The sequence below is a fragment of the Uloborus diversus genome, chromosome 3, assembly GCF_026930045.1.
Source record: "Uloborus diversus isolate 005 chromosome 3, Udiv.v.3.1, whole genome shotgun sequence".
NCBI lineage: Eukaryota > Metazoa > Arthropoda > Arachnida > Araneae > Uloboridae > Uloborus > Uloborus diversus.
In genome coordinates, this window is record NC_072733.1 from 112232650 (window position 1) to 112248953 (window position 16304).

At 34.5% G+C, this 16304-nt stretch overlaps 1 protein-coding gene across 4 annotated transcripts in view; it reads right to left on the reverse strand.

Annotated features, from left to right (window-relative positions):
- Nucleotides 1–870: 870 nt before the first annotated feature.
- Nucleotides 871–16304, reverse strand: part of LOC129218072 (uncharacterized) — a 208165-nt gene continuing 192731 nt past the window's right edge. For 3 of the 4 annotated variants that reach the window (XM_054852261.1, XM_054852264.1, XM_054852262.1), the window contains 3 exons: nucleotides 12247–12306; nucleotides 11313–11382; nucleotides 871–3530 (listed from right to left, as the gene is read on the reverse strand). In XM_054852261.1, the coding sequence (XP_054708236.1) occupies nucleotides 1544–3530; nucleotides 11313–11382; nucleotides 12247–12306 (2117 nt within the window). In that variant the 3' untranslated portion in view covers nucleotides 871–1543. Of the gene's footprint in view, nucleotides 3531–11312; nucleotides 11383–12246; nucleotides 12307–13230; nucleotides 13278–16304 lie in introns of those variants that run through there. The other variant, XM_054852263.1, reaches the window with a different exon arrangement.

A 16304-nucleotide genomic window follows, 5' to 3' on the forward strand; every position in this document is an offset into this window, starting at 1 on the left:
GCCTCTTTAATCCTCTTATTCAAATTTTTTGTTGGTATATTAATCCCTAAGCATAAATTAGGTTCAGAAGTTTGGTCCTTATCGAAAATAATTTTTTGAAAAGTTTTGCATGGGGAAATGTGGAAGCTCATATTTTTAGTAAAATACACTTAACTAATTTATTTGTGACTTAAACGACAAGCTAAGGAGCTAAAATATTAATTAAAATTCTTTATTATATATAATCTTTACATAATCTTCAAATAAGTCTTTATACATGGAAAACTGTTGAAGTACATAGAAATTAGAGGACAGACATATTAAAGTTGTCATTCAAACATGTATAACAGATGATGTCATGCATTGTGAATTATTTTAAACTGCAGAATGTTTCTCTAAATTTCTCTTTCAAACGTTGTTGCAATTAAGTTTATACTAATAAAATATGATTGGAAGAATTTTAGAAGAGGATATATAGTTCTTTATGTTTTTAAAATATGCTTTCGTTCATTATTCAAAATAGATTTCTTTCAAATCATTTTTTTCCATAAATTAAAATATATTCTTCTCCTTGATTAAAGATATTAAGTAAGAAGATCTATATGTTCATCGTAATCATCGTGATGGAACGTAATGAAATTTTTGTAAATGTTTTCTCAAACACAGCTTATTTTTGATTTCAATCTAGGAAAATAGAATAAGCTAAAAGATCACAGTTCTTCCTTTGGAAAATATAGCTGAATTTTTAACTCCTAATGAGTAATGTAGGCAAAAAACAGACTTGAAAACGGAACTCATGGATAAAAGTTCATAAGAGCTAAATGCAAATTATGCACTTGATAATTTATTTTAGTGTTACTTACTGTAATGTAATGAATGAGACAAAGAACATTTGTCACAATTTCTTTATTTTTATAATTTTAGCAGTTCAATTTATTAAAAAAAATTAAATAATGCATCTTGGTGCAGTACTTTCATTTTGAAACAAGAATACAGTGACGATATAACTGACTGCAACAAAGGCGTCATTATAAAAAATTAAATTTCTTGCCATTATCTGCAGGTGCGTAAGTTAAAACACAGATCAACATGCACGTTTCCTCGTAATATGTACATAACAAGAAAAAAAGTGAGACGCTTTCCAACTTGAACACCCAATCATACATTAAAAAATCATTCATAGGTTTATTTTTATATTTTAAGATCTCTGATCTCTCTCGGAATTCTTCTGCATCTTGGCACTTTGTGAACATAATAGCAATGAATTGAGTAACAGAGTGAGCAAAAACAAACAGCTCCTTCCTTTGTTTGGGACTTGAAATGACTTGGGAAATGAAAAGACTTGTGCTGTAGAGGGGACATTTCTGTAAAAGGATTTCCCACTGTACGGAAACACGTGAAACGAATGACTGTGCTGGCAGCAAAGAGGTGCAAAGTAATATTAACTCGACGGCGATCGGGCAACAAACACACTGTACAATTTTCAATGAATACTGTAATGCTTTTTGACATGCTTCGGTCCCACGATATGGTAATAAATAAGAGAATTCTCTGAAAAAGTTTACTACTGTCCTTCTCCCGCTTGCGGGAGACATATCACAGGGATCTGAGCTTGGGTCTCACGAGGGCTTCGGGTCTCCGGCTTCTCTTCTTCTCCTCCACTTTCCTCCTCAATGCTTTGTTGAGGGGAGAGCACTTTTCGGGGTAAATGGGGGCTGCCACTGCTCTCTGTCGACGGCAAAGACCTGTGGTGAAGCCTCATGTGAGTGTGAAGCCGAGCTCCCCTGGTACGATAATATTCAGTGTCACCAATATCAGGCCGTGAAAATTCACGGAAGAGTGCATCAGATTTTTCGTCGATACTATAGTCTCGAAATTGTTGCATCTGCTCAAATCTGAGGCGCCCTGAGCGGAAAAACCGTTGAAAAACAGATGTTTTGCCTCGTGATTCAGCGGTCATTTCAGTTAGCATTTGTTGCTCGCTCCACTGGATATCACTTTCTGTGCAGTGCTTCTTCAAGGCACTCTTATATTTCTTTTTATGCACCTGGGGTTCACTCGGTGGAAGACTTTCGCCTTCTATCGTTACACCTTCAAAAGATACTACTTTGGAAGTTTCAATAGATTTGGTCTTAATAGTATCTGTTCCTTGTGCTACAGTTCCTTGTGCATCCGGATCTTTGAATAATACATCAAGTTCTTCCTCAAATGTTCCTTCCATTGTTGTCATCTGATCTAAGCTATCGCCTTCGAGATTGAACTGTAACTGCTTTCGGCACAGACGAGGAGCTTTCCCATTGCTTTCCATTGATTTATAGCCACTGTCGGCTTTCATCTGCTGTAACCTATTTGTCTGCCCTTCCCCTGTGCTGTCAGTGTTATCAGTTGTCGACTCGAACGATGTAGTAGCACCTTCTGTCCGATCTGTGGATGAACTTTCTATACTATCAAAACTACTTTCAGTTCCAGGTGTTCTCTTCTGTAGCCTTTTTGTCAAAAGACTCTTATAGCAATTTCGGCGTATTTCATGAGAGGGCAGTTGAAGATAATCACTTTCGTCGCACTCATAGCCAGGATCATCACAGGAGACATCCGCATTAGACTCAAAAGACGTTGCACGAGAAGCTAGTACATCTTGCGGATCTGATGCTTCTTCTTCTGGAGGATCATCTTTGATTTCCTGAGTATCACTTAGTTTATCTTCTTCTTCTTCTAGAGTTGCCCTCAACTCCCACAACTGTCTCGACTGTTGTTTAAGAATCTCACTTTCTAAACTGCTATTACTGTCATCGGAACTTTCACCTGAAATCATTTCAATGACTTCTTCGCGTATATCCTCTCTGCTGCCAGTGTCATTGTATCGCACCTTACTCCAAATTTTGGCATCTTCTTCATCAACAGGAGAATATCTTTTGAGCAGCGACCTTAAATGTTCTAACTGATGTTGCTCTAAACTAAGTTCCAGTAAACCACCTTCTGTACTGGCTGCTTGTTGAATCTGAGAAGGATCATCTGTCCATCCTTCAGTGGCACCAACAACATCTAGGTTTGACCGAGACTTATCTTTTAAAAGAGCTTCACCTTGGGCAGCTAGTTCCCAAACTTGTTGCCTGCTATAATGATAGTCTTCAAGATCAACAACTCGCGCTAAATCAGCAGGAATTCCATGCAATGAATGGGTGCTTATAACACGCCCATGTTTTTGATTAAGCATATTGGCAGTGCTCCCTGAATCAGGAGATGAATGCGAATGAATGAAAGGGTGGTGACGAATCCCCATTACAGGCTGTGAACTGGAAGAACATACAGATGTTTGATCCCAACTGTGTGGCGGGGGAGGTTTATCATTGCAGCTGCGGTGAACTATTGCTGCAACTCTCGTTACTTCACGCTGGGGTAGCGCAGGTGTCCTTGAATGCTGTTGCCTTTCACCAGAGTGTTGTCTAGGGTCCACAATCGTTTGATCTTCTTCATCAGACAAACAAACAGAAGCCTGCCTTTGTATACCAACTGATGATCTCCGCCTCACAACACTAGTAGGTTCTGGAGGCCTGGAACAAAATAAAATATTTAAAAATTAAAACACAATCCGTCGTAGTTCACAAAATATTTTGGTTTTTAAATTAGACTAAAGCTAAGAATAACTATTTCGTTAACCATCCTGGTGGGAGAACTACGCTTGCTCTCAATGTTTAACTCTTGCATGCAACCCGGACATACAGGCACCTGTCGCCAAAAAACCGCAAAAATAAGTTAAATAAGTCTAAAATGAAGAAACCAAATAGTTAAAAAAAATTAAAGTAAGGTATTGAGATGGAGAAATGTGTGCCCGATGGTTTTGGCTGTCCTCTCTAATAACTTTTACCAGAGTAAAGATTTAAACGAATCATTTCCTGATACAAAGATATTGGCCACGACACTTATATTTCATTTTTTGATTGGGAAAATTTTTCGTTGAATTTTGAACAGTTCGAAAAATTTTAACATTAGCGTCTCCGGGGAAATTTAAGACCTATAAATACAGGATCCGGCATAGCAACCTCCCGTATTTGGAGAGGGCACTGAGTGAGTTGTGGTGGGGATACGGTGGAGGAAGTGGTATCGATAAGTAGCAATATACGCTCTATTTGCAGTAGTAGTAATAGCATGGCACGGTGAACATCTGGTTCCCATTTGACTGACATGATCCTGTTCCAGGTATGAAAAAATTATGTTTGAGTACCAAATTTTAGTCATATGTACTACACCGAAGAAAAAAAAAACCCTGCCGACCTTAGACCATTACAACGAGGAAAAATGTGGCACATGTGAGAAAATTCATCGAGGAATCTCCAAAGCGTTTAGTACTTAAACATTCAGTTGCCCTGCGATTGTTTGATAGGAGTTCAAGAAAAATCCAGCACAGTGATCTTCGCAACGAGAATAGTTTTTCTAGCCGAACAGAATCACGTCAACCAAGTTCGAACCGAGTGCGAAATGCTTGTGAATAGTAATCAAAAAGCCACTATTATGAATATACTCCTCTACAACAGATGACGATGCTCACTGGCACCATCCCATTGCTACTATTAAAATGACACGCATAATGCTATCTATCGATACCACTTCCACCACCGTATTCCCACTACAACTCACACAGCATCCTTTCCAGGAACGGGAGGTTGATACGCTGGACCCTGTAGAAAACCTTAATTAAAAAGTGGTTTGCCTCGGACTATTGAACTAAAATATAAAGTTTGTTAAACGATTTTTTGGTTGGGCTCCTTCAAAGGTAATTTTTGAACAGTTCAAAACTTTTTAACATTAACGCCTACGTGAGAAACTTGAACTACTTTATCCCAAAAACCACATACCGAAATCCAAGATAATTTTTTTTTTTTTTTTTGCATTGAAAAATCTAGAAAATTGCAGAAATCCTCCTGATATTTCTAATTTTATGTATTCGTAAATATAAAAATAAATGTTAAAAAAACAGAAAGACTTTTCCTCGTACACTCAACATATACGTCAATTAGAGATTGCTGTGTGCTCATCAGTTTGGAATAGTGATTAATAGAGTTGGACACAGATGTCATCTTATTGAAGCAGAGAGTACCATCAATTTAGCTCAGCGGCGAGAGTCCTCAACCATGATGCGGTTCAATCTGCTGCAGTGAGATGACATCTTCATCCAGCTCGAGTAATCACTATTCCAGACTGATGAGTCCATAATAAGGACAAAACTGTAGTCTCTGGATGTGTTAACCGAGCTGTTGGTATATTGCATGTAGCTCTGCCTTAACTTTGGCTTAAAGGCGGTAACTTACTGCTCAATAGGATCATAATTTCTTTCATTTTCTGCCACTAGCGCTCTAAACTTCTAATTAAATTTTCATTATTCCTCTGGCGAAACTTTGACTTGACTGTAGAACCTTGATTAACTGAAGTGATCGAGACCAAGCCACCTTCGATTGATTAAAAATCCCGCGTCAAATATGAATTTAAAAGAACGTGTGAGGAAACTAAAAACTGAATTTGAAACTCTGGATTTGAAAACCTATGCTGTTTCAAAATAGCTCTTAGAAGTAATCTTTTAAATTACAATTCTGAAATTATAAACAATAAACTTGCTGAATAAATACTATCTTGGAGAGGTATAAAGAGCAGTCAAGGATCTGGAATTGTTTTTTGCACTTTTATCATCAATTGTACCTTAGCTTTATTGTGCAAGATTGCTTATTTGGTTGCTTGGTTTCCGCTGAAAATAAAACATACCTCTCCCCCTCCCCCCCTCCGTCAAAGTTCAACATTCCAATATTGTTAATACACGGAATCTAAAATGGATTTCTTCAGATAGCTTAAACAGGGGCGCCCGATGGGAGGTCACGAGAGATCATTGTGACTTCCCAAAAATTTTCTTATTCGGCAAATTTTGGATACAATCTTGCACAACATTGAGATTCTTTTTTCCTTTCTAAAATTGTTTTATTGTTTTTTAATGATGCCCAGTGTTCCTTGTTATTAGACGTTATGTATGCATGCATGATATACACTACCTTTCCATTCGTCACTGGACACCCCTCGAAAAGTGAGTAGGAACGTCCATACACGTCATGCATACGTCTAACCACCTATAAAAGGTTGAGAACGGTGTGCCGAGACTCAAAACCGCTATTGTAATTAAAATGAACAAAGGACGTGAACTTCAAGCGGAGGAAAGAGGAATGATTATTGGAGCCCATAAGTTTGAGCATTCAGTCAGAGAGATTAGCGGGGAATTTCAGATACCTCGTACAATCGTGGGTGATGTGATATCAAAATGGAAGAGAGATGGAGTGATAATATTCCAACCCAGACCAAGTAAACCGACTAAATTCACGGGTCGAGACCACCGAAGCCTGAAGCGTGTGGTGATGGCAAATTGCATGGATCCGCTAGAAAACGTGGCAGATCAGTTTCGATCAATCACGTCGAATAAAGCAAAAAGATCGTACGGTTCGTCGGGAAATTGTAAAATTTGGTTTCCATGAACGAGCAGCGGCTCACTAGTCAAATATCACATGTGACTATGTGACCCGTCGATTGGAGTGGTGCAAAGAACGCCGTCACTGGACGCTAGATAAGTGGAAATCCATTCTCTGGAGTGATGAATCACTCTACCAGTTGTGGCTGTCCGACGGACGTGTGTGGGTGTGGCGAATGCCTGGTGAACGATATTTACAGGATTGTGTCGTGCCCACGGCGAAATTTGGTAGAGGTGGGATAATGGTGTGGTCGTGTTTTTCGTGGTATGGGCTTGGTCCACTTGTTGCAGCAGATGGAATCATGAATGCCGAGCGGTACCAAGTAATTCTGGACAACCACGCGTTACCTACCTTGTGGTAATACTTCAGAAATGGCCTTTTTCTCTTTCAATAGGACAATGCACCATGCCAAACCGCATGTGTTATTACTACCTGGTTCGAAGACATGCATGTGAAAAAATTTGATTGGCCTGCCCAGAGTCCAGACCTTAACCCCATCGAGCATCTTTGGGATGTGTTGGAGCGGCGGCTGAGAGCTAGGTCATCCCGGCCCCGAAACAAGACTGAGCTTTACGCCATGTTGAAGGAGGAATGGAGCCTGATTACTGTTGCAACATATCGTCACTTGGTGGAAAATCTTCCTCAAAGAGTTGCAGCTGTCATTACAGCAAATGGTGGCCCTACACGCTATTGATGTTGTGTGAGCCCGCTTTACGTGACTTGTATGAGGTGTCCGGTGACGAATGGCAAGGTAGTGTATGTGCATGCTCGTATTTTATCATTCGGTAAAATTGGAATTTCATTCGGCAAATTGAGGTCTTTCTCCCTTTCAAACATTTAGGGGCACCCCTGATTTCAAAATCTTATTTATGCAGATACTGCCCTTTTACATTTTCACGGCAGAATAACACACAACTCGGAAAATACAATATAAACTTAAGAAAACTTTATTGAGAATATTGTAAACTTAATTCTTTATTGCGTTATTAATAACTCAGTGGACTTTTTTTTTTGACCATTATGTTAAAAAATTAGAGGTCATAAAAATAATTACCAAATAATACAATACTTTACTTTCAGTTTCGATCGTTTTCCGAGTTGTTTAGCAATTAAAATACTATTATAGATACCTTGTATACTATTATATATAATACTATTATATATATTGTATACTATTATATATATAATACTATTATATAGAGTATCTCAAAAATTTACTATCTGGAGTGCAAAAAGTGATGGAAATGCACGGATATAATTCAATGCTTTCAATAAGAACAGCCCTGCTCCAGTGACAGTGAAACGAAAATTAATTGCTTACCAAATTAAATTGAAGGCAGGTGATCACCCAAAATGCATTTTTCTTTAATATTCAAAAATTTAACATGATTATTTACAAGAGCATAAATAATACTTTTTGACTCCAGATTAAAAATAAAAATAATATATTTAAAAAACTGCCATTTTTTTCTACAAAAGCTAACATTGCCGCAACGCTTGCAGTGCACTCAATTTTTACTCGATTTGCTAACTTTTATATCTAATTCTCAGCAAGATACCAGAGAATGCAATGAACTTCAAAAAGTTTTGATTAAATTAATAAAATCATACATTAAATATGAATGTTTGAAGTTTCCCCCAAATTGAAAGTTTTTATTTTGCCCCACTCAACTTTCATTCGTCATTATTTAAGGAATAAATATCATATGTATATTCGATTTTTAAGATTTATTGTACAGTAATATAATCACTTATCATGTGTGCAAAGTTTCAAATGCATAGAGGTAATACTTTTTTTTTTTTTTTGGCTGGAATTGTTCGCGTAAATGAAAACTACAAAAACATGGTTTTGAGAATATCAAGGGGAAAAAAAAGATGAATTTCAATTAAAATCAATGCATTAGCCCCTCATGAAATGGCTTCTAGTTTTCTCAAAAATTCATCGACTGAAAAACATTTTGCCGATTTAGAAAAAAGAATATATTCAGGCTATTTATATCTTTTAAAATATCAAAAATGATCTGCTTTAAGTTATGGTGTTTTCCTACCCTAAGGATCCAGACTTCGGTTAAAATAGGGTCCGGTTAAAAGAGTTTCTGGTAATCGAGGATAACTGTATTCAATTCCTTCAACTGATTTGTAACTAAAGAAAAACATAGCTTGTGGTAATTATTTCAATGCTATGAACTTTTGGTCAGCTACAAATAACATTCGGCAATGAATTGAACGCTGAGAAACTATTGTCGGTATATTACCGTAAAACGGTTTTTACGGTAATATCTCTGCAGTGACAAGAAAGCGCAGTAATAGTTTATTAACGGCAAGCGGTTTTAAAACATGGCAGAATTTATTTTTTGATTACAGTTGAAGAAACTTATACTCATGGACGGATTTTTACTTCAAAAGGAACAGAAAATTTCACTTTCGCATTCATTTATTTGAGGACTTTCAAAACATATTTTCCTGTTCCTTCTATTAAATATTTTTGAAAATGTTTGCAGCTGATTGATGATTTCTGTAAAATCTTGTTCAAAATATGCCTCAAAAACAGAAAAACATTAATGTTCCGCTCTTTAAAATACTACAGGGTGCAGCAGAAATAGCTCCCGCATTTGAAATGTGAATAACAAAGCAATAACAAAAGCCTATTGATAAATGGTTTCTGTACTCTTAAAGGATAATGATTACTATTTATGTTACATGCCCTGAATCACTTCATTTTGAAAATGAAATCGTCCAAATGCCCATCTTCGTATCCTATGCATTTTCGAGGTCTCTCGCATAAGCTCTACAACACCTTCTTGGTCAACTCAGTCGTTGCGATGTTTTGACAGATGGGGCAACTTTGAGCCCTTGTAATGTTTCTCGCCTTACGACTTAAGCTTTCAGATGTATCATGTATCCAGAGAAAGAATTCGAAAGGAGTTAGATCAAAGAGACGAACTGAGCATTAAATGTCACCTTGTATTCAGATCAGATGCCCATGAAACAATTGAGGCATCGTGGTTCCTAAATCAGCAAAACAGCTCACCATACAGTAACATGCTTTGGCTTCAAAGAGGTCATTTATGGGTCGGTGGAGGGCTGTTTCTTTCCTAGTAAAGTTTGACCACGGAGAGATGGCGGATGACCTTAAAGTGGAAACATCATTTGTGTCATAGGATTAGCAAGAAAGCGCCTGTTACTGCTCGGCGCTTTCTCGCTGATTCTACCGATTACAAATGATAAAAATGATGTTTCCTCTTCAAGGTCAATCGCCACCTCCGTGATCAAGCTTTACCGGAAATTTTGTTTGTTGACGCAGTCTTACAAATAATACATTTTTCGTCATTCGACAGTAATGTGGCAGTAGTACAAGCATACCGTAATGTAAATTCCAATACATGGCAGAAATGACTGACCATAATTTACTAAAGACCATAACAATGAGTAACGCAACACCATTAGCGCCAGAGAAATTGAGGTGGAAAACGTGGCAGTTATTTCTGGAGCACCCTGTATTTACTATTTAAGAACAAAAAATATTATGTAAGGCTTTGGCATGGACAAAACAACAACAACAACAACAACAAAAAAGAAGGTGTATTTAATCATGATAAATTGCTTTTAGATTAAAGGATCTTTGTTATTATTTTTTTAAAGTACATAATTTTTTTGTTATGAATGTCAATTTAAATCGAAATCAGCAAACTCGTAATTTTAATTTAAGAAACTTATTTGAGCCTTTAGTTTGCTTGTTTCTTTAATTTAGGGCGACAAAATTATATGTGATTTTCGAGCCAATTGTTTTTCTTACGAATACATATTCATGCTAATAAATCAAATGAGCAAAACGTATCCGATATATCTGCATGAATGCCGATTGTTTCAAAATTAAAGATGAAAACTATTTTAATTCGTTTGGAAATTTAGTAATAGGGGAGGGTGGCCCCAAGCGGGTACTCCTTCGTATGCCCCCGCCATGGTGTGTAAGCGGCGATGCATACGTATGTCGTGTTTACATGAGCACCCCGAGTCATGTCGTGCTTATATGATCAGTCCCAGCGAAGCAGTATTGAAGCGGCATGGTGCAACCAGGCTTAAAATTAAAAAAATGATACATTTCTAAAAAAAATGCGGGTCGGGCAAAGCAGGTATAGGATTTAATCATATATACAATTTTTGACTCGTGTGCTGACTTAGATTTTCTGTTTCAATAGGATAAGTACAACTTTAACAAGTTATTTTTTAGGATGGCAATTAATTTGTCTATTAATTTAATCAGTAATTTTTTTATGGTTTATAAACAAATGTGCTGACTTTAAATTGGATAAGTACACCTTTTCAATACATATATATTTTTATAATGGCAGATAGATAGTCAATTATTTTAATCATTTATAACTTCATATTTGATTGGTAAATGTACCAAATCACAATTAGTTAAGCTTACCTGCTTTGGGCTCCCTGGTAGGGCAAAGCGGGTTTTTCAAATGCTTGTAAAGTTTGATAATAATTAAATATTGGGTTTGAAATGATACAAAAATAACTTTTTATTTCGAAGTTCAAGAACCCTGCTAGGAAATAAATTGGAAATTGTTGCGATGAAAATCCAAAAACTACAATTTTCGAAAACCTACCCGCTTTGGTTCACCCTCCCCTATTTATTATTAAAAAATTAGAGATTATTAAAGTAAGTTTCGGCGGGTTAGCCATAGATTAATGGAAAACTTTTTTTAATTATAGGAGAAAGAACGTTTTACATGTCAGGAGTAGTTGCTGTCAACAATAAATAGATAAAATAAAATTAAATGAAAAAGCTCCTATTAAACAAAATCATATTCACGATACCTTTCTGGGGATGACGAGTCCGAATGATCTTCTCTCTTTGGATCTCTTTTGGGAACCACTGCACTTTTTCCTGGAAGAAAAAGGCAATATATTCGTTGCTTTGTAATTAAGTAAAGCTCTTTTGCAAAAAAATAAATAAATAAATAAATAAAAAATAAAAGTATTAAAGGTTAAAATGTTACAAAGCTTTCATTTTAAAAGTTCATTTATGTAAAATCTCTTCATAGATAGATATGTTAAAGAGGGGAATTATAATTTTTATGCATTATGAAGAAACAGAAGAACTTTTAATTTGTTAAAAGAAATCAAAAATTCAAAAGTGTTTTTATACATTTTGAGATTGAAAATACAACAACATAAAATCCTGATTAAAATGTGATGAAATAAATAACAAAAATAGACAACAATTAATAAATATGCATGTTTAGTTGTTTAAGAAAAAAATTACAAGTAATGTGTTTATATCGAATTAGTATTTGACAACATAAGTTGTGAACACCTCAAACATCGATCTGCTGATAGGGTCCGTAAACTCACTAATTTAGGTCTGCAGTGCTTTCATATGCACTATATAGCGTGAGCTAATGTAGAATTGTGTTGCAACTGGAAACAGTCTAATATAAGCAGATGATAAGTCGGCAACAAATTCGTTCTTTTACTTAAAGGTGTCTTCTGAGGAAAAAAATCATGCTTCTACTGCGTCATGACTTCGAGAGAACAAAAAGCTAAGATCCTAGACGCCTATACGGCATTTGACTTGTGTCTGATCAGCAAAAACAGCTCGTCAGCTCTGCCTCACACTATACCTTCTCGTTTTTCTATCACATTTGAAACAAAAAAAGAAAAAAAAAGAAAGAAATGTAGCACATGATACTGTATTTTAAGGGATAGAAAGTGTTCACATGAATCGTTTATTCAAAACATTTGCATTTACCTTTCATTGAGGCCCTTGTCTTCGGTAACTCTTGTAACTCGATATCTTCGCCAAAGTCTTCTGAAAAATAAAATGGATTTTTCGAATACTTCTTCGATACGAAAAGAAAAGCACGAAATAAACTTTTGTCACTGAAAGTATTTATATATAATCAATGTTCGTAATTCAAAATAACTCTTCCATTTCAGAACTAAATTTATTTGAAGACAGAACGATTCAAATATATATTTCTTTAATTAAAAATAATTTTAGAAAAAGCTTACTTTTCTAACAAAAAGAAAACTATATAGTTACTATCTGGCTCTGCGAACATTTTACCTTTTCACAGTTAATCAAAACTTTTAAGTGAGTATAAGCCTAAAAACAAACGAGGGTAAAATTTAGTTTTAATTTCATCTTGTCATAAGTTGGTCTGGTATTCCCAGTCCACCCTTAGGGGTTTGAAGAAGTTCGATTCTGAAACCTGCAATAGTAGGTGTTGTGTTTGGGAAACGAAAAAGTGAAATTCTATTTTTGACTTATGTACATGTAACTGCCGGATGATTCTCTAATTGTCTCTTAATTCAAACGTGGATATTGAGCTCATCATATCGTTAACAAATTTCCGATAAATCTACATTTTTTTTAGCATCAGTAGCTTGTTTCTCAGTAGGTTATTCAAAATTTAAACAACTTCCGCTAAATAGTTCCCCAATTTTGTTTCTGATCTAATCAGAGCGATCATACATACGATATTATTTCGTACAAGGTAAGTTTGGCTAGAAAGAAATAATAATAATAATAAAAAAATAATAAAAAGATAAGCGTGAATAGATGCAGTAGGGATTATGTCATGTATTAGTGTGTAAAATAAAAATTGTGACATTATTAAAAACATGTTGTTGATATTATCTTTGTTGTTATCCGTATTAAATGTTGTTACTGTTATGAAGCCCATGCAATATGATAAATGCACTATAACTTTTTCAAGAAGACATCCCTTACTTTAATACCGAAGCATGAAAATCAGTGTCAATGATTGTTTGAGTAGCATCAATTTTTCCCGCACAAAACACAGAACTGTATAAAGGTGAAGCTTCAATCTAAGATCCTTACGCTGTTACGTTGAATTCTGAAAAAAAGAGGAAAATTTGGAGGGAGGGGAGGAGACGAAATTAAACGGAATTAATGTAACGGATTTAAAAAGTATTTCTATTGTTTCGTTCAATTATCCGTAGCTTTAAAACTAGGTACATATAACTTTTTCTTTATTGTTTATTTGTTTGCTTATTCATTTAAAAAATGTTACTTCAACATAAGCCTACGAAATTTGAGTTTTCTCATATATTTTAACTTTTAATAATAATTTAACTTACTTTTTGAGAGGATGTTTTGAAAAAAAAATGATTTCGTCGAGAATATTTCAAAGTAGTATATAGTGTTAATTCATTTGCTTTCTTTTCTTAAAGCTCGATTTAAGGTTCCTATTTAAAGTTACGGAAAATGTCATGTTTTTGAATTTATAAAGAACATTTGATTACTTAAAAACGCTTGCACAGAAATGCTTTACACAGAGAGAATTTATGATGGTAAGTTTTTCAAAATTCATTTTTGAATCTCTACCTTACAATTACTAATTTTCTAATACTAATTTGCATTTCAATGCACAAGAAAATGTCATCAAATTGTAAAAAATTGTCTCTGATTTAGATTAAATAGTTTCGCACTTTAAACGTTTGCATCTCAAGCAAAATAACATTTCTATTCCCAACCACTCCTGTTGGACAATTTTTAAAGTATTTTGAACATGGCTTCGTTCTTAGTTTATTCTTGTATTATTGTCTTATTATGTTTCTTAAGTTCCTCGTGAAAAATCTTAAAACAACTCTTTTTTTTCAATATTAAAAATACAATTTTATGAATAAATATTATCGTAATTCATAATTAAAGTTACTCTATTTAGACCTACGTAGATCTCGTACTAGTAAACCTATGTCACTAAAACTTAGTTTATATATTAGAAGGAGTAAGGGGCGAAAGAAATAGGTTATGAAAAATACTACACTGAGTTCACGAGAAAGATGTAGGATACTTGACTTCTTTATCAATTGCCGTTCTTATTGCCAAGTTGCTGGAATTGATAAAGAAACCTTTCGCTGTACTATTGAACACGTCATAAAACGCGATAACCACGTGATTGAGGCAAATGAAAATCCCATTTAATTAAGTAAACTAGCTGACCCATACGAAGCATTCGCTATCAATAGAAGGAATTGAAGAACAAATTTTTAAAGGTTTTTTTAATAATAACAAAAATGTGACTTGTTTATTTTTGACTGATCGCGGTGAAGAAATCTTTAAAAATGATATCTTACTTTTGAATTTTGATGATTTGTCAAAGAACTTATGGGCGTACCCGCAAAACCCACTTTTGAGAAATATTATGTATGATACTGCGATTTAACGGGCAAAAATACAGGTTTTTATTCTGATTTCAGTGCAATAACACATTTTTTTAAATTTATTATCAAACTCTATTAATATATTAATATTCCATTTTACTTTTATATTTCATTTTCTTTTTCACATTTTAGTACTGCAGCAATATTTAAAAACTAAATAATGAAACAATATAAATCAATAAATAAATGAAAGTATTTATAAAAATAAAAATGCTACGTCAGTAGCTGAACATAGAAAATAAGTTGAATACAATTCATAAAGAGAGACAGATCATATCTCTTAATGAATACTTGAGAAAAATATTTTTAAAAATGAAATAAAAGTGCAAGTATTGTACATTTACACACTTATACGTTTTCGCGCGAGCCAAAAAAAAAGAGGGAAGGGGGGGGGGAGAAGAAAGAAAATAGCGTCATTACCCAACTTATGCGAAAAATATTTTTTTCATGACGTTAAAAATTTAAACTATGAAAGAGTAATTGATATTGTTTACCTGAAATAGATATTTACAAAAAACACACTAGTTTAAAAAAAGAAAAATTCTGTCTTCTATCTTTTTCTCAGGAATTTAAAATTTCCCAGACTTTTCCAGGTTTTTTAGGTGTCTGAAAAATTTCCTTGACTTTTCCTGGTTTTTCTGGTGGATAGATTCTCTGCTATTAGTCAAAAAAGCAACTTTTAAGACATTTTATTAATATTATAAAATTAAATTAGTAATTTTTATTTATTTTGTTTGATGAAACAGAATCAGTTGCAGGGTAGTCTACTTTACGCTTGGAGAAATCACACAACTTGGCAGTTGATTGTCTTAATTAGTGAACAGACTATGTAGATTAGTGAATTCTAGAGTTTTTTTCTCGTAATATTATGTCGGTAGTTTATATCGAATTTCATCCACCTACGCTTTCATTTGAAAACTGAAGTTTTAATTATGTGGTGAAGTAATACGGGAAGCGAAATTACGACAAGAAATCATTGCAACGACATCGAAACACTCGCAGGATGTTTAAGAGAAAAAAATGAGTTAAAATAGACACTCTTGTTTTGAAAGCAGCAAGCAAAATATTTCCCCTCTTTAATAGTTAAGTTTAAGAAAAGAGTTGAACTTATATCATAGAAATTAAGCTTTTAAGATACTGAATATTCCACGAGCACATTTGAAAAATAAAATCATTTTCTTGATTTCGAGAGAATAAAGATGAGACCCACAGTAGCCTATTTTGAGAATAGGTATTGTGAGCGGAGTCTTAGCCAAAATTTTAAAATAACTGGAAGTCAAACCATGCGAATGTGGACAGTTGGAATCACAAGAAGATATTTTGCTTAGTTTTGCTCAATGAATTCTCAACGAGTGTATTTGGCATGTTTCCCAAGTCGAAGTATGCTTATTTATGATTCAATCAGAAATTCTGTTCGTCGAATTAGTCATCTCTTGATTTTTTTAAAAATTCTATTCGTATGCTATATAAAAAGCTTATATTCTGCGTATGATTGTTAAAATGCATATTCATTGCGTATCACAGTAGGGTAAAGTGCAGAAATTTCTCGTTATACCGTTCCTCTTGACATAAGTCATCTGGATATACAGTCCTTATATCTGTATCTCAGAGCCAGAC